Genomic DNA, 23,009 nt, shown 5'->3' with positions numbered 1-23,009 from the left:
CAGTACGTTCGTACGCATGGTGATGACCTGGCACGCACAGATTGTCTGCCTGAGAAGGCAGTGATGGCGGCGGTGAAAGGTGAGGGTAGTGTGAAGATCAGTTAGACCTAGAGTGACGATGACTGTCACGCCCTGTTTACGGGAACGAGGTATTTCTGTGGGTAGGGGGCTGCGGATGTTTTCCACGGGGAAATGGGACAAGTCCTTTTAGAGGTCAGCGTGGCTGCACTTTTGATGAATTGGTTTCGAGCAGCCTCCACTCACACACGCTCCATCGCCATCTGTCTCCTCACCCGAACCCACTGTCTTTCCGTGTCTTCTCCTACCCCGAGCTTTCAAAGCCTCCCGACTCCCGCCCCATTCCCCCCTTTTCTCATTCCATTAATTACGCCCTCTTTCCATATATTAATTATCCCTTCTTCCACACTCCATTAATTACCCCCTCTTCCCCCCACCCCTTCACTTATGCCTCAGGTGGAGCAGGAAATGCAAGATTATTAACAATGTGATAGTTTAAATATCTAAAATAATGCAGACACCCTTTCATTTCTTGTATGGTAATAGATCCAGTTGTATTCCCATTTCATTTGGGTATTTCTTTATATATTATCGTAACTGACCTCTAGAACAATGTCTATTTAGTAATTTTCTTATATTTTTATGCTAGTGTCCTGATGAAGTGTCTTGGCCCAAAATAAGGATTGTTCATTTCCTGTCCATAGATGCAGCCTGACCTGGGCTCCTCCAGCATTTTGTGTGTGTTCCACTAGTCTTGTTATGGTTGTTTTACACACGTGTAAATTGTGCCCAATTTAAGGTTTCTAAATTGTGTTTGTCCTCATCTTGAAGTAGACTGTTTACTGCATCAAAAAGCTAATTTTTGTGGTATTTATATATAGTGTACAGATGCCCGTGATACCAATAATTTTAATCTGTGCACATGTACATATTGGTATGGAGCTTATCCTGTCAGGCTCTATGAATCTACAGCAAAAAAGCTTGCTTGTCCATTGAGTCTGTGCAGTTCGAAGTATAATTTTGGGCAATTCCCCCCCCCCCCCCCCATGAAAACAGAAATAGCTGAGAGTCTACTATACTTGGTTAGGTGGTCTTAGCAATTTTTGAGGCATTCTGTGTTTTCATTGACCTGAAAAATATAGCTTTGATTAACGAATGTCACTGTGCTTGCAGTCCAGCAAGTCAACGAAAGATGTGTGAAGACCTGATCTGTAAAGTCACCAGTGATTGATACCTGTAGTTTTAAAGGTTCTGGACTAGCTGAAAGTTAAAATTAAAATTAAAATCCAGCTAGACATTTGTGGTGTAGAATTGGAGAATGTATTGCTCCATAAGAGTTCTTGGCTTCTAGATGAGAAATTAATTAAAATTACTTCCTTCAGTGAATGTAAAACATGGCAATATTTATCTTGAGCAGCATTTTTTAAAACCAGTTGATCTGGTTTGTGTTGTAATGTTTTAGGATCTGGCAGATTGGCTGCCATGTTTCCAAAATCATAGCAATAATGCTCTTTGAAAAGTAAATTGCATTGTAAAATGTTACAGGCCAAGACTTCTATTTTACTTTGAACAAACTACCTCAGAATGCTGTATGTAACCAGAAAATATGTGGAAAGTAATTCTAAAAATGAAAATATCTTGAGTAGCACACAAAATGCTGGAGGAGCTCAGCAAGTCAGGCAGCATCAATGGATGAGAATAACCTGTCAACGTATCAGACCAAGAACCTTTTTGTACGGCATGGTAACGTAGTGGTTAGCACTTTACAGTACAAGCAACCTGGGTTCCATTCCCACCGCTGCCTGTAAAGAGTTCATATGTTTTTCCTGTGACTTCGTGGGTTTCCTCTGTGTATTCCAGTTTCCTCCCACAGTCCAAAGATGTACCAATTGATTAGATAATTGGTCATTGTACATTGTCCTCTGATCAGGCTAGAATTGAATTGGGGGATTGCTGAGTGGCATGGCTGAAAGGGCCTATGTGCTGTATCTCAATTAAAAATTAAATTAAATTGAAGTACCGGTAATTTGTTATGAAATGCACATGGAAGGAATAGAAGAAAATGGAGAGGTGATTTGTAGGGTCTGAATAAATAATTTGTAAATAAAAATAACCACCTTATTTGTACTAAATGTTTTTCAATGTAGCTTGATTCCTTTTGAGAATTGAGGCTAAAATAATGCTTTTATATATATTATCTATAGTAATGCTTTTGAATCTTTGGTAGGATTGATTGATTGTGCCTTGTTTGCAACAGGGTCCATTTGTCCTCTGGCCATTGCATATTTTCTTGTGTTTGTAGTTCTTTGCCATGAAATGTTCAGTATTAGTATTTTGATTTTTATGACACATGGCAATTGTTGGTGTATATTAACCTGCATGGTATTAGTCCTAGTCAATTTATAATTGGTAAATTTTTAAAGTAGTTATGAAACTTCAGGAATGCTGACTATTTTGAGTGGAGTTCAGATGATTGCTTGATTAATGTTTGCTGCTGTGATTACAGTTCAATAAATGAAGGATGTGTGGAGAGGTCAAAGACCTGATCTATAGGTCACTAGTGATTGATACCCGATAAGTACCAAGGGACAATTATACCCTGTGCAGAGGCAGCGGTAATGCAATTTTGTTCTGATATGTAGATGACATAAGTAATGGTGTAACATGAAGGATTTGAGGCCTATGCAGATTGTGACTGGTTGTTTAATTAAGAAAGGAGTGATTAATTAATCTGTCTTATCTTCTCTGTATATTAAAATTTGAAATCAACGCCACAGAGGGACTGGTGTTCGTTCTCATATTCAAAGTGTACAGAGTCTTTATGAAATATGGTGTGGTCAATACTCTTGTGCTGCTAGCCTTTTAAATATTCCACACCAACCTACTTTGGCCAAGTCAAATATTCAGCCAATTTTCTGTTTGAAATCTATTATGGAATTTGTTGCTACCCTCCTTTTTCAAAGCAGTTTTTGTGCTACTGTACCAACAGAATTTTCTTTCCCCTTGCACTCATTTTGTTTCTCAGGTCTACCTTTATACAATAAATCTCTGATAACATGGTACACTTGGGATATTGGTGTTAGAGTATCACATGTGTGTTTTGTTTTTGGACAATTGGATGTTATTCCCAGGACTGCTAGAAGTTATTCAAGATTCCAGATTCAGATTTATTGATCACATTGAAACATACAGTGAAATAGTCCTGCTGAAGGGTCTTGGCCCGAAACGTCAACTATACTTTTTTCCGTAGACGCTGCCTGGCATGCTAAGTTCTGCCAGCATTTTGTGTGTGTTGATAACAGTGAAATACATCATTTTAAATTTAATTTTATTTGGAGTTATAATGGGCCCTTTCAGCATAACAAGCTTGTGTCGCCACACATTCAGGCGCCAATGTAGCGTGGTCACAATGCTCAGCCAAACAACATAAAACATGGCAAGCGACGACAACAACAGCAAAGAAACTCTGTTCCTCCCACCCACCCATGCACATACAGTCCTGCAACCCAGGAGGTTGTCCATATTAATATCCCAAAACACCTTTAAATCACACTTTAATAACAAAATTTTCATGTGAACCTCGAAATCTAAAGGGAGCATGGGAAAGTGGGTCCAAGTCAATTTTTTTCAGGATAGTTTTAAAATGGGGGCCCTATTCAGTTTATAGACAGAAGCTGGGAGTGGTGAGTGTGGGAACTGGAAGCCCTTGATGAATCTCAAGAAAATTAGGTAGACATCATCTGGTAAGGCAGATGCTAAAGTATCAGGAGTTCCAAATGGTAGATTATGTCTCTAATCTGGTAAAGTTGGAACTTTGGTGCTAGAGACTAATAAATGTAACTCATTAACACCCCCACAAACTTCCACATCACTTTTTTAACAAATTACGCAATCATATAATATATTTTAGTGAATCCATTAGGTTTAATGAAAGTGGGAAATGGAGCCCAGTGATCTGAATAAAATTGCTAAACAGTGAGATTATAATATTGGAATGATTGGATCTGTGACAAGCATTCTGTAGGATATTAAAAATGAACTTTAGTCCTGACATTTTTTTCCCTACCTAGAGTTTATGCTGGTCATGATGCCCTTTGTTGGCCAGTTTTCCATGAACAATGCTAATTCTGTCAAAGCTTGCTTTTATCATGGGTCAGTAAGAGATTTTGGAGAGATGACAGGCAAGTGTTCATTATGTAGTGTGCCAGTCTTCTTGTCCAGCAAGATGATTTGCATGTATTTCTTGTGATTCACCGGTTTAAGATTTTTCTTTCACAATCATCGTAGGGTGTATATACATTTTGCTTTTGTTCTCCTGTGCTGAGAATATTTGTCATTGTCAAACTGTTTGTTGAACAACTCAGGCAACGAATACCAAAGATATATCTATAGTGTAAGGTTCCTCCCCCCCCCCCCCACCCCAATCACCAGTCCACACCTAGATTCAGTGATATTTATTTTGTGAGATTCCAGGATATTTAGTTGTACAGGCAGACTATTTGAAGTAAGTTAGGTAAAGTAATGCTGGGTGGGGGGGGAATTGGTCTTTGGTTCTTGGGGCTTGTTTCTGGCACTCAGAAGATACTGGGACCTATTGAGACATGGGACTGAGTTATAGGCTCTATCAGTCATCAAAAGTGTCAGATCCTGGTAAATGGGAAGGAATTATTAGATCGTTATTAGGTTCTTGATTAATACAAGTATCAAAGGTTATCAGGAGAATGGGGCTGAGAGGGATAATAAATCAGCCATAATCGAATGGCAGAACAGACTCTATATGCTGAGTGGCCTAATTCTGCTTCTATATCTTATGGTCTTGTGGAAGAAAACTACTTTGTGATCATACACCTTGGTTCCCATCCTTATTTATGGACCAGTTTTACATTGCAAATGGTTTTGTCGGCATTTCACCTTTGGTATACTCCATCTTGAGCTCCTCCCGATGGTTTGATCTGTTTCACCTTGCTGACGTGAAATGTTATAGGCCTTTTAGCTCCCAAGTCTCTTCCATCAATTTACAAGATCATCATTTGGTTGTGACTTTGTGTTCCTTGAAACTTCTGATTAATAAAAAGTGTCAATCTCATCTTTGAAATTTAACAAGTAACCATCATCACTCACTTTTTGCACCATGCAATTCCGAGCTACTCCTCTCCTCCGGATTGTGGGGTCCCAAAGACTAATTGCCCCCTGAGAATTTTTTTATGTTGGTTTTATCCTACTCTGTCCACTTTGTCATAGAGTTATAGAACACTTCAGCACATAAACAGGCTCTTTGAACCATCTAGTCCGTGCTGAACTGTTATTCTGCCTAGTCCCATTGACTGTATCTGGACCATAGCCCTTCATATCCCTCCCATCCATGTACCTATCTAAATATGGTAGTGGGTGCTTGTATTTTTAAAGTATATGATTTTTTTGAAAATTAAACTGTCTTGTATTTTGATGTGTCTTTATTTTAAATTATGCCAAGCTTGGAGTCATTTATTATTGTGCTGAGGTTTGGAGGTTAGAGTTTTTCATTTTCTTTTCACCAGTGTTTCCGCTGAAGTGTGCTGTGCAGCACTATGCCTGGGGGAAGGTTGGATCGGAGAGTGAGGTGGCAAAACTAATTTCAAGTAATAACCCTTCGATAGTCATTGAACAAGACAAACCCTATGCTGAGGTACTTTGCATTTTGCCTTAAACAATATTCTAGATCCTAGCTTTAAGAGAGCAGGTGTGTATGTGTGGGTAGATGAATTTTGCAAGATCACAATGTCAGTATTTTAGTAAACTTTTCCTTCATTGCCTCCCTTATAGTCATAGCATTACTGAATGGAAACAGGCTCTTCAACCCATCTAGTCCGTGCTGAACTCTTACTCTGCCTAGTCCCACTGAGCTGCACCTAGACCATAACCCCCTGTTCCCCTCCCAACCATGTACTTACCCAAATGTTTTAAATGCTGATCGAGCCCACGTCCACCACTTCTACTGGCAGCACATTCTACACTTGCACCACCTCTGAGTGAAGAAATTCCCCCTCAGCTTCCCTTTAAATATTTCAGCTTTCACCCTTAACCCATGACCTCTAGTTCTAGTCTCACTGAACCTTCGTGGAAAAAGCCTGCTTGCATTTATCCAATCTACGCCCCTCATAATTTTGTATAAATCCTTCAAATCTCTTATGCTTCAGGGAATAAAGTCCTAACCTCGACAACCTTTCCCAATGATTCAGGTCCTGAAGTCCTGGCAGTATCCTTGTAAATTTTGCACTCTTTCAAGCTTCTGGACTTTTTTGTAGGTAGGTGATCTGAACTGCACGCAATACTCCTGACCTCCACCTTGCTGAGACCAACTCTCAGACACTTCCTCTTACTTGCCCCTTGAACAGGACCCCACTAAGGAGCACCAGGCCATTGTCACCTGTACCATCACTGATCTTATTAACTTTGGGGATCTCCCATCCACTGCCACCAGTCTCATAGTTCCCTTACCCCGCACCCCCCATTTCTACTTCCTATCCAAGATCCTGCCTGTCCAGGTAGACCCATTGTTTCTGCTTGTTCCTGCCCCACTGAACTTGTATCTGCATACCTTGACTCTGTTTTAGTCCCCTTGGTTCAGTCCCTTCCTACCTACATCCATGACACTTCACATGCTCTTGATCTTTTCAATGACTTCAAGTTCCCTGACCATCTCATTTTCACCATGTATGTCCAGTCCCTATACACCTCCATCCCCCATCAGGAAGACCTCAAAGCACTTTTTTTTTCTGGACACCAGATCCAACCAGTTCCCCTGCACCATCACTCTCCTCTGCCTGGCGGAACTGGTCCCTTACTCTCAATAATTTTTCCTTTGGTTCCTCCCACTTCCTTCAAACAAAAGATGTAGCCGTGGGCACTTGCATGGGCATGCCTGCCTTTTTGTTAGCTATGTGGGACAGTCTATATTCCAAGCCTACACCAGTATCACTCCCCAACTTGTCCTTCTCTACATTGACAACTGCATTGGTGATGCTTCTAGCATCCATGCTGAGCTAGTTGACTTTCTCAACATTGCCTCGAACTTCCACCCTGCCTTCAAATTTAACTGGTGCATTTCCAACACCTCCCTCCCCTTTCTTGATCTCTGTCTGTCTCTATCTCTGGATATCTACTAATATCTTTTAGAATTCATTGATTTCCACAGCCACCTGGAGTATACCTCTTCCCACCCTGTCACATGTGAAAATGCCACCCCTTCTCTTAATTCCTTTGTCCTCCCCACATCTGCTCTTAGGATGCTTTTCATTCCAGAGCTAATGAGATGTCTTTCTCCTTCAAAGAAAGGGGTTTTCCTTTTTCCACCATCAATGCTGCCCTCATCTGCATTTCTTTTGTTTCATGCATGTATGCCCTCACCCCGACGACACTACCAGCCTCCATAACTTCCATCATCTCCAACGGGATCCCACCACCAAGCACATCTCCCCCCCCCCCCCCCCAACTTTCTGCATTCCGCAAGGATCGCTCCCTATGCGGCTCTCTTGTCCATTCATTTGCCCCTCCCCACTGATTTCTCTGCTGGTACTTATCCCTTCAAGTGGAACAAGTACCCTTCCTGCCCCTCCTCCACCATTCATGGCCCCAAACAGTTTTTCCAGGTGAGTCAAAACTTCACCTGTGAGTCTGTTAGAGCCATCTACTGTATGCAGTGTTCCCAGTGTGTATTTGTGAGACCCGATGAAGATTGGGAGACTGCTTCGCTGACCACCTAGGCTCCGTCTGCCAGAAAGAGTGGGATCTCCCAGTGGCCATCGATTTCAATTCTACTTTCCATTCCCATTCTGACATACTGCTGCGATAATGCCACACTCAGGTTGGGGGACCGACATCTTATATTCTTTCTGGATAGAATATAGGGTGTTGCTCCTCCAACCTGAGTGTGGCATCATCGCCTCCAACCTGATGGCATGGGCATTCTCAAATATTCTGGTGATTGCCCCCCCTCACCATTTCCCATTCCCATTTCCCTTTCTCACCTTGTCTCCTTACCTGCCCATCACCTCCCTCTGGTGCTCCTCCTCCTTCCCTTTCTTCTATTTCCTTCTGTTCTCTTCTGTCAGATTCCCCCTTCTCCAGTCCTTTTATTTTTTTCACCAATTGACTTCCTAGCTCTTTACCCCCCATCTCCTGGTTTCACCTATCACCTATTACCTTGTATTTCTTCCTCCCTTCTCCCCACTTTCGTACTCTGCTTTCTCATCTTTATTTCCCCCCAGTCCTGATGAAGAGTCTTAGCCCAAAACTTCAACTGCTTACTCTTTTCCATAGATGCTGCCTGGCCTGCTGTGTTCCTTCAGCATTTTGTGTGTATTTTTTTCAATTTCCAGCATCTGCAGATTTTTTCTCTTATTTGTGATTTAACTCCAAATATGGTCTCACCAATGTCTTATACAAGTTCAGCACAACGCACAACATTTCAACTCCAGTACTCAATATTTTAATTTATGAAGGCCAATTTTTGCTGTTCCTTCACTGTTGTCTTCAGCTTTACATTTTTCACTGGGATCTATTCAAGATTGTGAGTTTCTTCTCCCAGTTCTTGGTAAACTTGCAGCTCTTAGTATTATTTTAATAGATTTTGCAGATAAGTGGCATTCAAATCTGCCCCTTTTTCTTGCTTAGTTATGTTCACTGGTAGTTTTGTAAGATGAGCGTGTGTTCATGTTTCACTTTAGAGATATGAGCATGTAGTCTGAACCAATAGCATGCGTGTCCAAGATTAGCACATTCAAAATAACTGTGGCATGCAACATGCAGTGCCACCCCTCAATTCTTTAACCCCACCTATAATAGAAAGATATATAATAGTTATTTTTGTCTGCCAAATAGAACAGCAGATGATTTTTTTTTTACAAGCTGAGAGCAGAGAGATGTGTTCACAGGAAAGTCTCACACCGGCTTGGTGCCAGCTAGACAGTTGCTACACGTGACATTGGATGATACGTTTTGAAATCCTCACAGACCCGATGGTGTACACATTGGTATTTCATTAGTGAACGGTGACACTAACAGCAGTATTTAGACCACAAGATATAGGAGCAGAATGAGGCCATTTGGCTCATCAAGTCTGCTCCACCATTTCATCTTGGCTGATCCATTTTCCCTCTCAGCCCCAATCTCCTGCCTTCTCCCCATATCCCTTCATACTCTGACTAATTAAGAATCTATCAACCTCTGCCTTAAGTATACCCAATGACTTGGTCTCCACAGCTGCCTGTGGCAATAAATTCCACAGATTCACCACTCCCTGGCTAAAGAAATTTCTCCTCATCTCTGTTCTAAAAGGATGTCCCATTATTTTGAGGCTGTGTCCTCTGATCTTAGACTCCCCCACAACAGGAAAGAAGTGATATTATTTTTCAATTGTTTTTTAAAAGATTAATATTATTTTTAGCAGGTTTATAAAATTGCTTCATTTATCTGTCTCTATAATACTATTATTAATAATTAACAATGAAAACACATAAATAAACACCAGGACTGAACCTTTTTCCTTAAAGCCAATAATTATTGAAACAAATTCATTAATTCATCATCATCTGTCCAAAATTACCGTGCCACAGGAGAGAATATTTTTCAAGAAGGTTATTGCTGTTTTGGGTACATGCTCTCAAAAAGATTTTCCAACCTGGTCTGTACTGACCAGAGACCAGTACTGTAGAGAAGGTGAGACTTCTTTTGGTCAAGGCATTCAATAGGTGTGTTCAAGAGGATATGTGAATGTACGTTGAGCCTAGTGTGATTCTTCCTCCACTCATAAAGGGCTGACATTGCTTTTAAAACATTGCTATCAATCTTCAATCCCACCTCTGCAACGTAGTCTGAAATTTTGTTTGTTAATTTATTGAGAAGTATAATTCAAAATGAAGTCTTAAAATTCTGCTAATATCTTCTCTATGCTTTCTGGTGACATTGTAAGAGCAGTAAATGAATCTATCCTTAAATTATCTTTTTCTGCTTTGGACAGCTTTGATTCATGCAGAGAAGGAAGAGTACTGATAGAAATCATATGGCAATTTAATATAAATTAAGTTTACAATTACCTCATTATTCACAAGCACATTATTGATGGTGTTATGTTAACAAGTAACACAAAGATGAGAAATCCATGTGCAATATAATTAGCGAAACACGTCTTCCAACATGGCAAAATATGGAAATTATTAACAAGCTTGAGAAGTGATGCTGTTTTATGATTTTTCTATTAGTTATGGATGGGAGCACATCCCAAAGGGGATGCAGTCATTTGCGACAACAGAATTTCCCAGAAGACTCTTGGCCAGTGGATTTCAGAGCATCCTGATTCTCTGGGGTCAAAAGTGAAGGATGTTTTCCAAGGACAATTGCCTTTTTTGTTCAAGGTGCTTTCGGTGAACATCTCATTATCTATTCAAGCTCATCCGAACAAAGTAAGCAAAGAGTTAAGTAGAATCTCATTTAATTGGGTAAATAGCCATGTTTGTAACGTGGAATATATCCTTTAATTTTGCTCAGTTTTCAAAATAATTTTACAGCATAGAAAGCATTGTCTGGAATATGAATTTGTTTTAGGAGTATTTCGAGTTGGACTGCGCCATGTACCTAAACATGAGATGACCTTTATCCTGTTGATATACGTGTCTATGCTTGCTGGAGTTCAGAAGAATGAGAGGGGGGATTTCATTGAAATATCAAATATTGAAAAGCCTAGATAGAGTGGACCTGAAGTGGATGTTTCCAGTAGTGGGGGAGTCTATGACCAGAGGTTACAGCCTCAGCATAAAAGAACATCCCTTAGAACAGGCATGAGAGGAAATCTCCTTAGTTAGAAGATGGTGAATCTGTGGAATTCATTGCCACAGATGGGCTGTGGAGGCCAAGTCATTGGGTGTATTTAAATAGGTTCACTGATTAGCAAGTGTGTCAAAAGTTACGGGGAGAAGGTAGGAGAATGGTGCTGAGAGGTATGGTGGAGCAGACTTGATGGGCTGAATGGTATCATTCTGCTCTTTTGTCTTTAGGTCTGGACATTACCTCTTGAACTCAATTTATTGGAAATCTTTTATTGTAAAATAGTTTAAGTACAAGAGTAAAGGTGTCTTAGCGAGTTGTGCTATTGTGTGCAATTTCTGCCACTTTACCTGCAGTGGATATCTTTGTTGGAGGGAGCAGAGCAAACATTCACCAGATTGATTCCTATGATGGTGACATGAGATCAAATAGGAGTAGACCTGTGTTTTTTCCAGTTTACAAGGGGAAGTGACTTTAATGAGATCTATCCAATACTTACAGGGCTAAATGGAATGGATGTGGAAATGATACTTCCCTTGGTTGAGGAGTCTAGAAGTTGAAGAGTCACATCTCAAAATAAGGAGTAGGACACTTAGAACTGAAATGAGATCTTCCTTCACTTGTACTGTAGTGGATCTTTGAAATTAACTACCCTGAGCCATATGTGATTCAACAGATTTTTTACCTTCTCTTGCATTTGAAGGATTTTGTCTGAACTAACCTTGTTGTTGAGGCTTTAGTTATCTGTCATCATCATTTCTGATCTTGTCCCCATCATTGTTTTGTGTTTATGTTAAATTCCTAAGAATGGGCTCTCTCAGAAAAATTAGTCCTGGAGAATTTGCATAGAAATAGAAACAGTGTGTGAAATTATGAAATGTGACACCTTCAGTGCATTTAGTCTATTTTAAATTTAAAACAAGCGGGCAGGTGTGAGATGATTGTACAAGGGAGGGGTGGGAAAAGCATGACTTTGAGAGGTTAGTAAATCGGTTGTGATCGAATGGTGGAGCAGAATCAATGGGCTGAATGGCCTAATTCTGCTCGGATATCTTATGGTCTTGGGCATTCTCAGTCAGAGGTAAAATAGTGGTTCAGATCAATTTTTTAATATAACCATATAGTTTGCTTGGCAACATCATTAATTCAGAAGGTTGTGGGTTTCTCCCACTGTAGATAGCCAGAGTAATCAAGGCTGACACTGCAGTACTGCTTCTGGAACGAGAAACATTAAAGAGTTCTGCTGGCACACTGATGGATATTATACGCCCTTTAGTGTTCTGTTCAAGAGCAGCAGAGAAAATCTTCCTGACTTTCTGACCAATGTTTACCCTCCATTCAATATGACTGAAATATGATCATCTGCCACGTTGCTGACTGTGGGAGCACACTGTGCAAAAGCAGACCTCAATGTTTCCTGCAAACAAGTGACTACACTAAAGAAGAGACATTTCTTAGCAAGGTATTCTTCACTCAAGACTTCTGTGTAACTGAGTCCATCAGGAGAGCTTTAGAAAAAATAATAAGGAATTAGAGTTGAAATTAAGTTACCAGAAAATTATTTAAAACAAATCCAATTTTGATATCTATAATTGAATAATAAACATTGTTCCTCCAAGTACTTATGACTTTGCTGGGGAATTGATAGATCAAAAATATTATTAGTACAGGAGCAGGGTGGGGGAAAACTTAACCTAATGCTCTTTTGCAGAATGGAGCAAGTTTGACTTGCTGAGCTTAGCTTGGATGTGTTTAGCTGTATTCCACAACCCCAGAACACAACCCAAAAAAACCCCTGAAACAAACATTTGTAAGATAATTTTCCAAATTACTTATGTTTTAAAGCACTCTATTCATCATGGGTTTGAAATTTGTTTCTTACAGGAATTAGCTGCACAGCTCCATGCTCAATTTCCAGATCGATATCCTGATAAAAATCACAAACCAGAAATGGCTATTGCACTGACTCCATTTGAAGGACTGTGTGGATTCAGACCAGTGGAGGAAATTATTGGATTTTTGAAAAGTAAGACATGAAGCACCGTGATATGTCCTTGTAAACCTTGGTGACAAATTGTATGTTAAATACAGTATGCCTGCTTTCTGTATTTTTGGAGCAGCTTTGCAATTCCTTGAGCTCTGTGTGAAATGTGAGCACTTGGTGACGAGTGATTCATTTGGTTGGGGTCAGGCATCTGAAACTGAAGCTTTTGGATTTAGGTATCATCACTTTAACCAGTCGGTTACAGGTTAGCTTGACCAGAACTTTGGTGATGTAATGAACGGAAACTGCATTGTTGAATCCACTCTCCATTTGTCACATGTCACATTTTGAGAAAGTAGACTTGGCCAACATTCTTTCTTCAGCTAATACCAGCAAACAAGTGTGGAATGGGCATTAATTTCCAATTTGGACCAGATCATGCATGTATTGGTTGCTGAATTCAGTTATTTCCATATCTCATTACAACACACTGTAGCAGGAAACCAGGCCGTACAGTCTATGTGATCCCTTTCTCTATTGTAACTTCTCCATCCTTCACCCCCCTACCATTCACATCAATTTTCCACAAAGTTCTACCATTCACCTATAAACTAAAGATAGAATACTGTGTCAGGAAATGTATGGTCATACACTGTGTTTGAGGAAATAAAGGTGTCGGCTATTTCCTAAATGGGGAGTGAATTCTGAAATCAGAGGTGCAAAGGGACTTGGGAGTCCTAGAGCAGGTTTCCTTAAAGGTTGACTTGCAGGTTGAGACAGTAGAAATAAGGCAAATAAAATGTTAGTCATTTTGAACGCATTAGAATATAAAAGCAGGGATTTAATGCTGAGCCCTAAAAGGCATTGGTCAGACTGCATTTGGAGTCGTGAACAATTTTGGGCCTACATCTAAGAAAGGATGTACTAGCATCGGAGAAGGTCTAGAGGAGGTTTGCGGAAATGATCCTGGGAATGAATAGGTTAACATATGAGAGTTTGATGGCTCTGAGTCTGTATCCACTGAAGTTTAGAAGAATGGGGGGGGGGGGGGGTAGATTTCATTGAAACATTGAAAGCCCGAGATATAGTGGATGCGGAGAGGATATTTCCAATAGTGGGAGAGTCTAGGACCAGACGGCACAGCCTGAGAATAGAAGAATGTCCTTTTAGAACAGAGATAGAGGAATTTGTTTAGCACGAGTGTGAAGTATCTGGAATTCCTTGTGAAAGACGGCTGTAGAGGCCAAGTCATTGGGTGTATTTAAAGCAGAGATTAGTAAGTTATTGACTAGTCAAAGGTTACAGGGAGAAGGCAAGAGAATAGGGTTGAGAGGCTGTGATTAAATGGTGAAGCAAGTTGGATGGTTGAATGGCTGTTTCTAGGTCTTGTGGTCTCATGGTCTAAGGGCAGTTTTACAATGGCTAATGAACCTATCAACTTGCATGTTTTTGGGTTGGGGAGAAAACTGGAACAGCCAAAAGAAACCCAAGAGTATGTAAAACTCCACATAGACAATGTTGGTAGTCAGGATTAAATCAGGTCAAGTGGAGATGTGAGGCAGCAGCACTATTGGCTTCAGCACCCTTGTGTAAACATGTGTATCCTTAAGTAATTGGATGGCTGTAAACTGTTTGAGATGAACAAAAGAAGAGACATTGAAATCTGTTTTAACTGTTGGTCACAACTGAGTTAATTGTCATGTGTACAAGTATATGTATGCACAGCTTCAATGGGAAAAAATACTTAAAAGTACTCTCACAGGCACACATAGCACCATATAAACAAAATTCACAAGAAAAACAAAACCTACAATAAAGTGCAATTAGAACAAAAAAATAAGTTCATCTTAGTGCAATGTGGTCATAGTGTTACTAAACTAGTGGTTAGAGTTTAGCCAGTTGATTTGAGAACTGAATGGTTAAAGGAAAATACCTGTTTTTAAATTTTCCAAAGTCAATGGCATATCCACTTTCAAATCAAACTGAAAATTAATTCTATTCTTTAACCCCAACATTCTTCAACATATATCTAATTTTCATTGTTATTTTTTATCTCTGAACCACTTGTTGCAGATGTCCCAGAATTTCACGCAGTGGTCGGCAATGAAGCTGCGGAAGTGCTTGAAAACAGTCCCGGTGACCCACACCGGGTATCTGATGCTTTGAAGAAATGCTTTACTAGAATGATGAACTGTGAAAAGAAGATGTTTGTTGATCAGCTGAATGTGTTGGTGAAGAGGGTGTTGGAAGAAGGTTTGTGCTATTAACAGACAGCATAGCTATGTTGAAGGCAAATGTAAATTAGTTTGCACTTAACTAATGTGCAATTAAATATTTCTTGGATTCTTATAAGCAAGTTTGTCAACATATGGAACTCTGAAGTAAATATTTGCATGTATCTTACATTGGAGCTGTTGTCAATGTCACAAGCACAAATGCAAACATGGCAAAATCGCACAAACTGCAATAAGATAATTGCCAGCTGAAATATGATCCTTCATTTACATTGGTTTGGGATACTAGTGCTGGCACTTTTGATGCTTTGTACCCTATTCTATGTTCTAATATATTGCAAGCCAAATTTGGCAGTAACAAGAGCCTTCTGTTGTGCAGCTGCTGCAGGTAAGGACACAGCAGGAAGTAATGGCGAGCTGTTGCTGCGGTTGCATTCCCAATTTCCAGGTGACGTTGGATGTTTTGTCATCTATTTTCTGAATCTGGTGAAGCTGCAACCTGGGGAAGCCATGTTTCTGGGAGCTAATGAACCCCATGCCTATCTTTATGGAGGTGAGATCCAAAAGGTAGAAATGCTAAGTAACATGTGGATTCTGTGTAATGGTTTGGTTGTACCTGCTAACTATAACTGTACTATAGGAATTTTTAACATTTAAAAGGGATCTGCGGGGAAACTTCTGCGTGCAGATGGTGGTGAGCATATAATAGTGGATAACCAGAGACTTATTCCCAGGATGGAAAAGGATAATTCAAAGATTCATCATTTTTAGGTGATTGGAGGAAAGAGGAGGAGGATTTCAGTTAAGTTCTTTACACGGAGAGTGGTGAGTGAGTGGAATGCCCTGTCAGGGACGGTGGTAGAGACAGATACATTAGGGGCATTAAGAAACTCTTTTGACAGGCACATGGGTGATAGAAAAATGGAGGACTATGTAGGAGGGAAGGGTTTGATTGATCTTAGAATAGGTAAAAAGGTTGGTGTAGCATCATGGGCTAAAGGGCCTATACTGTACTGTTCTACACACTAATATTGCGGCCCTTTCTAATTTTCTTATGACTCTGCGGTCTATTTTTGGCTGCTGTGGAGAAACTTAGTGATATCGTTTGAAATAGCTGAAAAGTGATAATTAACTTTTTCATTTGTTCCAGACTGCATAGAATGCATGGCATGTTCTGATAATACAGTGCGAGCTGGCCTTACTCCAAAGTTCATTGATGTTCACACCCTTTGCGAAATGCTCAACTACATACCAGCACCAGCAAGTGAAAAAATCTTCCCGTTTACCCAGGATCCCTGTGACCCAAGGGTTTTCATATACGATCCTCCAGTGCCTGATTTCACAGTAATAAAAATAGAGGTATGATTTGCGCAGTTGACTGGACTCCACTAGTACTTTATCATCTGCATCTCTTTGCTGCCTGTTTCTCAGGGCAGATTGGCATACCAATCTGATAGTTTACTGAACCATTTTCCATTCTGTTGATGCCTAACAAATGAGTTAAAGAAATTGACACCAACAATATGGAAATTTATAAAATGCCTAAATTTGCCCTTCAGGCAAACCAGATTTTAATCTTTATGATGATGGGCTATAAAAGGTGATTGTGAAATGACAGATGAAATATTGATGCCAAAATTTCAGCAGCAAAGCATGAATATGAAACTGACAGGTCTGTATTGGTGGTTGTGTATTCTATTTATTACTCAACTCTTTTATGTACATAACTTTCTTTTAAATGTATCTGTGCAACTCTATCAACATTATTCAGTAATGAATTTTGCATTATCTGGCTAAAACGATTTTCTTTTCCAAATTGTATCGATGACCTATCTTAGATTTGTATCTTTTTTGGACTTTTAGACAATACATCTTTTGGACATTAGCAGTAGTAGTCCTTAAATTTTAAATTGATTTACTGCTTGGTTGCCTTTTCTGGAGGGAAAATGGAGATTTTAGACTTTTTTTTAAACAGTGGTGAGTGAGTGGAACATGGTGGTAGAGACAGATATATTGGGGCATTTAGGAAATTCTTACATAGGCATATGAATGATAGAAAAATGTGGGAGGAAGGGGTTAGGTTGATAGGTTAAAAGGGTGGGCTGAAGGGCCTGCACTGTGCTGTAATGTTCTATGTTCAAATGATCTCCACAAACTTTCATGATGCAGTTCCTTTATTTTTCTTTGGTATTCGTATTGCCTCTTTTCCAGGGGGCACAACACAACACAGCACAGAAGCAGGCTATCCAGCTCACCACATCATGCTAACAAGTAGGCACCCATTCATGTTAATCCCATCTTACTATACTTGGCACATAGCTTTTTATGCCTAGACACTTTAGGTGCTTGCTTAAATATTTCTTCATGCTGTTTGCAACTGTGCTTCTACTACTCTCTCCAGTAGAGTAGTCTTGTAGATTCTACTCTCTGGGTGAAAAGGTCTCCCTCAGATCCCCTCTTGCCTCAACCTCAATCTATATCCCCGAGGGCAGTGTAGCAGTTAGCATGACGCTTTACAATGTCAGTGGTCACTAATAGAGGTTTGATTCCCACTGCTATCTCTTAAGGAATTTGAATGTTCTCCCTGTGACAATGTGGGTTTCCTCCGGGTGCTTTGGTTTACTCCCACATTCCAAAGGTATATGGATTGGGGTTAGTAAGTTGTAAGCATGCTGTGTTGGCACTGTAGGCATGGTGACACTTGTGGGCTGACCCAAGCACCTGTTTGGACTGTGGTCACTGACACAAAAAGACTCATTTCAATGCACAGTACCTTGAAAAAATATTCAGCCTCCATCCTTATGCTCACATAAATGAGTATTTGATCAATTTAACTGAGAATGCTCCTTTTTTCCACAGTAGAGGCCAAAAATATAGGGAAATTGAAAAGCATGAAAACCTAAAAATTCAAAAACTGAAATGTCTGCATTCAAAGTGTTCTTCCCACTTTGCTCAGTACTTTGTTGAAGCACCTCTCGCAGCTAATACAGCCAGCAGTCTTTTTGGATAAGTCTCTACTAGCTTTGTACAGCGTGATGGAGCAAGATTTGCCTGTTCCTCCTTACTGTGCCAGGTTAGTTAGGGAGCAGCAGTGGACAGCAATCTTGAGTTATTGCCAGAGATGTTCAATCAGATTAAGGTCAAGACACTGTGTCACTCAAGGACATAATTTTTCTTAATTTGAAGCCGCTCTATGATTGTTCTGGCAGTGTGTTTTGGGTTGTTACATTGCTGAAAAATGAACTTCCTCTCCAGTTTAAGCTTTCTGGCAGAGGCTAGCAGGTTTTTATCCAGGATCTCTCTGTATTCTTCCCATCAATCCAGACCAGATTTTGAGTCTCTGCTGCTGAAAAGCATCCCCATACCTTCACCATACTTTACAGTAGGGATGGTGTTACCTGGTTGATGTGTAAATCTAACACAATGCTACACATACAGTTTAGTGTTGAGGCCAGAAAGTTCCACTTTAGACTCATCCAACAACAAGATCTTCCATCTTCTTCCAAAGACATCCTTATAGTATCTGCTAAGTGATGATTTACTTAGTCTTTATGGACAAGGATATGCTTTTTTGCTTAGCCAGGACTTCTTCCTTGTTGCCACTCTTCCATAAATACCATTTTTGTGCAAGGCCTTATGGATTGCAGAGCCATGAGCTTCATCTCCAGTCACAGCCTCTGAATCCTGGTGAATCTCCTCTGTTCCCTCCCTAGTTGTATCTCATGTTTATTTTTTGATGTAATACCAGAGGGCATGCAATTAAAGTGAGAGGGAGTGAGTGTCTTGAGCGTGCTGTCAGAGTGATTGTGGAGGCCAATATGACAGAGGTGTTCAAGAGGAGAATGGAATGTTTGTGCAGAGAATGGAAGGATGTGGACTTTGTGTAGGCAGAAGGGATTAATTTAATTGGGTATTTAATTACTAATTAGTTCAGCACAACAATGTGGACAGAAGGCGCTGTTATTGTGCTGTATTTTTCTGTGTTCTATGTTAGTGGCTAGTAATATGCACAATGCTAGGTGTGATCTGAACAAATTATATGATTTCAAAAAGCATATAATGAAGGGACAGCAGAACCTATTAAGTTCTTGTCAATTAAAAGCTTACAAACTAAACTAAAATCTCTTTAACTCAGGTTCCGAGTTCGGTGAAACAATACACAATCTCTTCCATTGATTCTGCAAGCATCCTTCTTGTGATCAGGGGAGAAGCGTCAGCCGTTGCTAACCCGTCTCAGATAAACGTCCAACGAGGCTCTGTGCTGTTCATTGCAGCCAACGAGAAAGTAGACCTGTGCATCAACTCAACGGATGGAATGCTGCTTTTCAGAGCTTGCTGTGTACTGTAGCATTTCAACTTTTACTTTGTGTCCTTAGGATTATAAAGAAATTAAATATAGTGGCACTGTAGGCTGTGGGATACATTGTTTGACCCTTGTGAAAAATTAGCTTTTTGCCAGTGTTCTGCAAGATTCAGAACTTTGCCCCCTTTTAATTGACTGTTAGCCAATTTTCTGTTAGACTATCCATTTGATTCCTTTACTGATTGATTGTTTCATTTCAGTTTTATGTACATGAGCTTTATAGCACAATATTAACAAATTTGTTTCAGTTCTGTACTGTTTAGCTCTTGCTCCTTGGCTCCAAGAACTTCCTGTGTTCCTTAAGTAATCATTATCAATATAATATATCACATATATACATTTGATTCCTATAACTTCTCCATAAACCTCAAATGGGCAGCTTCTGGGTAGTGGAAAGCAAGTTTGCAGCTTTGGACTTTGAACAATGAACTTTGCAGCTTTGGGTTCTGGAGCCAAAGTTTTTGCATTATTGTTGCACAACACTGGAGATGTTCATTAGCAGGTTGTTCATGTACTGATGTATCTTTAGTACAGACCAAACTTTAGGTCATTGTCTGGCTCCTTTCTTTCCACAAATGTAGGGCACGTCCCATCAGACCAATGCAATACACACAAAATGCTGGCAGAATGAAGGGTCTCAGCCTGAAACATTGACTGTTTGTTCCCCTCCATCGATGCTGCTTGACCTACTGATTTCCTCCAGTATTTTGTGTGTGTTGCTCTGGACTTCCAGCATCCATACAATCTCTTGTGCACCATCAGGCTAGTTACTTCTCATCAGTCTGGCTTTGGTGATGGATGGTACAGTCTTTGATATAATTTTGGTTCTCATCAAGAACCTGCTGATTAGGGAGGGTGAATAGGTGAATCCCAGAGCTGAGAGTGGCATTGCAATTGAAATCAGAGAAGCACCTGACAAAGTTTAGCTGAATTAACTTAGAAGCTGGGTGTGTGAGGGTGTGGATGAGGCAAGTCTCATCTAGCACAAAGGGACATGAATGTAGTTGTTGGTCAATCATCAGCGAATAAGGAAATAATTTGCCAATAGTGCCCACATTGTGCTAATTTAAAATTAAAACACTGCCAAACTAGTATTTAGTTTTTCAGCTGGTTGTTGGTTGATCATGAGTGAGTAAGGAAGTCAGTTGTTACTGATGCCCACATTGTGTAAATTTTTATTTTAAACACTTTCAACCCAGTACATACAGCTTTTCAGCTTGTTGATAGCATCAGAGCTATTCTCTGGGTGACCATTGCAGATATGTACCTAATTAAATGACATTGAAGGCACACTGTCTTGCACTCAATTCCCTAATAATATTTATATAATGAGCGTTTACCTCAGATCTGAAACATGTTGGGCTTCAGCAATATGCAACTTCTCTGTACCGTCTGAAAACGAGAGAGGAAGCAATGTTTTCACAAATATGTATATAGTAGAAAAGTGTAAAATATTTGTATTGTCTGTCTTCCACTAACAACTGGCGTGTTGCTATTTAAAGGCTGTCATACTGTAGTATTCCAGCTTGTATTGAGTGAGCTGATGCTACTAAATTTGTAATGACTGAAATGTGAAATAACACAAAAAAATGTGAAAGTGTCACATAGAAAGAAAATGGGATAGTTGGTCAGTTGGCAAGTATCTATGGAGTGAAAAGCAGGGTCAGTGTTTCAAGTCAATAATCAGAACCTTAAGTAGGAGTGGGGCTTCTGAGGCTTCGGTGGGAAATGTGGAGAAACACCTGACTGAGCTTACCAAAGGCCAAAAGTGCTGCTGCTGTGATTAGAACCAGAATCCTGGATTCTGGAATCCTTTTGGTTGATACAGTACATTATGCTTTCTTGCAAGAACTTGTTGGTACGTAAGTACACTGTGTCAGCAGGAGGGCATTCTATCAATCTGGGCCTATAAGGGGCTTCCTCGTTCAAATGTTTGTATGTATGCAAGAAAATTCTTGTCATGGACCATTTTTTATCTCCCACATTGTAACCACATTACTAATTTGTGGAAACTTGATGTATGTAAATTGACTGATGTCTTCTATATTGTGTTTGTGTCTCCATGGGTTATAAAATTGGCACTCCTGAACTACATCTAGTTTATTCCCAATGTGGTAGTATAATGACCATGATCTGAAGTAAATAGTCCAGACAAAATAACTAGATTAAAAATTGCCATTAGTTAAAATGGCCAAAATGTTTTGTCTCTTCAAAGTCCAACTGATTAATGAATGGAAACCTGTCATGCTGAACTTGTCTGAGATTCCAGATCTACACCAACTTGTTGCCACACAAAACCATCCACTATTAAACCTACTCTCAGCATCTTGGGAATACATAAGGTTCTCCACAACCTCTGACTGAATTTAAAAAAAAAAATTGTTGAAGATAAGAATCACAAGGATGATCAAACCTGTTTACCTTTTAGCCTCTTGAAACAATGTGGACATGATCCATGTATTTGGGGTCCAGATCTGGTTAGTTTTACTGTCATTTCCTCCACATTTATGTCAATCGCCTGAAGGGACTGACATCAATCTGGACTAACCGTAGATTGAATTGAATTGGTTTGTAATTGTCACATGTACTGTAATATAGATGTGTTAATTGCATCAGAATTTTTCTTTGCTATTTAACTTTTGTATTTTTATGAATTAGTGATCATTGTAGTTTGGTGTATGTTAGTATGGAATGATCATTTGTACTGTAACAAAATATGTTTGATTATTTTTGGGTTCCTACATAAAGAGAGGGATAAATTTGATTGATGGTAGAGAGGAAAGTATGCTCATGTTCTTGCACAGGTTAAGATAAAATATGTAATGATTTTTTCATATCAAGACTGAGTATGAAAAGGTATATTAAGAGCAAATGTTAACTCATTTAATGTGCACTCAAAATAAACGTCTGAAAAATGTTGGAATTGTTAAACCGAAAATATTGGGGAGACAAAGCAAAGCCATTGTCATTCTTAAGAGTACGTAAATGTGAGTTTGAGCAAAGCTTGTTCAACAAGCTGTCTAAAAGTGTCTAAAACCATTGTGGTTTTCACATAAGAATATATCTGATGAAAAGCTCCAGAGCACATTTTACTGTAAAAATGTTTCACTGATGAATGCTTTGGTGTGCACAGTTGGCAAAGAACAAAGATCAAGAGATCAGGTTATCTGGACAGAGAGGAAGAATGTTCCCAATGCTGAAAGTAGATATGAAGAGTTTAGTTTCAATAGTGGGGAGAGTCTAAGATCAGAGAATACAGCCTCAGAACAGAAGAAAGCTCCTTTAGAAGAGAGTTGAGGAAGAATATCTGTACCCAGAGTCTCATGAATCTGTGGAATCATTGCCACAGATAGTTGTGAAGGCCAAGTCATTTGGTCTATTTAAAGTGGAGGTTGATAGGATCTTGATTAATGAGGGTGTCAAAGATAACGGGGAGAAGGCAGGAAAATGGGGTTGAGGGAAAATAAATCAGCCATGATGGAATGGTGGCAGTGTTGATGGGCTGAATGACTTAATTCTGCTTCTATGTAACACACAAGAGATTCTGTGGATGTTGGAAATCCTGAGCAATGCCATTCACACTCATTCACTCTCCTGGAGGAGCAATTAT

General features: G+C 39.7%; 1 protein-coding gene across 4 annotated transcripts; it reads left to right on the top strand.

Moving 5' to 3' along the window:
- Positions 1 to 22: 22 nt before the first annotated feature.
- On the top strand, positions 23 to 22,316 carry mpi (mannose phosphate isomerase). 4 transcript variants are annotated; one of them, XM_073025514.1, is made up of 8 exons: positions 23 to 79; positions 5,556 to 5,683; positions 10,257 to 10,457; positions 12,703 to 12,844; positions 14,876 to 15,055; positions 15,416 to 15,589; positions 16,187 to 16,395; positions 19,172 to 22,316. In XM_073025514.1, exons 1-8 carry the CDS (start codon positions 64 to 66, stop codon positions 19,382 to 19,384), a joined length of 1,263 nt encoding a protein of 420 aa, XP_072881615.1. In that variant the 5' UTR covers positions 23 to 63; the 3' UTR covers positions 19,385 to 22,316. The 4 variants fall into 4 exon arrangements, with proteins under 4 accessions (XP_072881615.1, XP_072881614.1, XP_072881617.1 ...); XM_073025513.1 differs by having other exon boundaries at positions 48 to 149; XM_073025515.1 differs by having other exon boundaries at positions 74 to 213.
- Positions 22,317 to 23,009: the final 693 nt, after the last annotated feature.

Source organism: Hemitrygon akajei, chromosome 21 (genome assembly GCF_048418815.1).
Source record: "Hemitrygon akajei chromosome 21, sHemAka1.3, whole genome shotgun sequence".
NCBI classification, from domain to species: domain Eukaryota; kingdom Metazoa; phylum Chordata; class Chondrichthyes; order Myliobatiformes; family Dasyatidae; genus Hemitrygon; species Hemitrygon akajei.
This window is presented reverse-complemented; position numbering and strand designations above follow the sequence as displayed.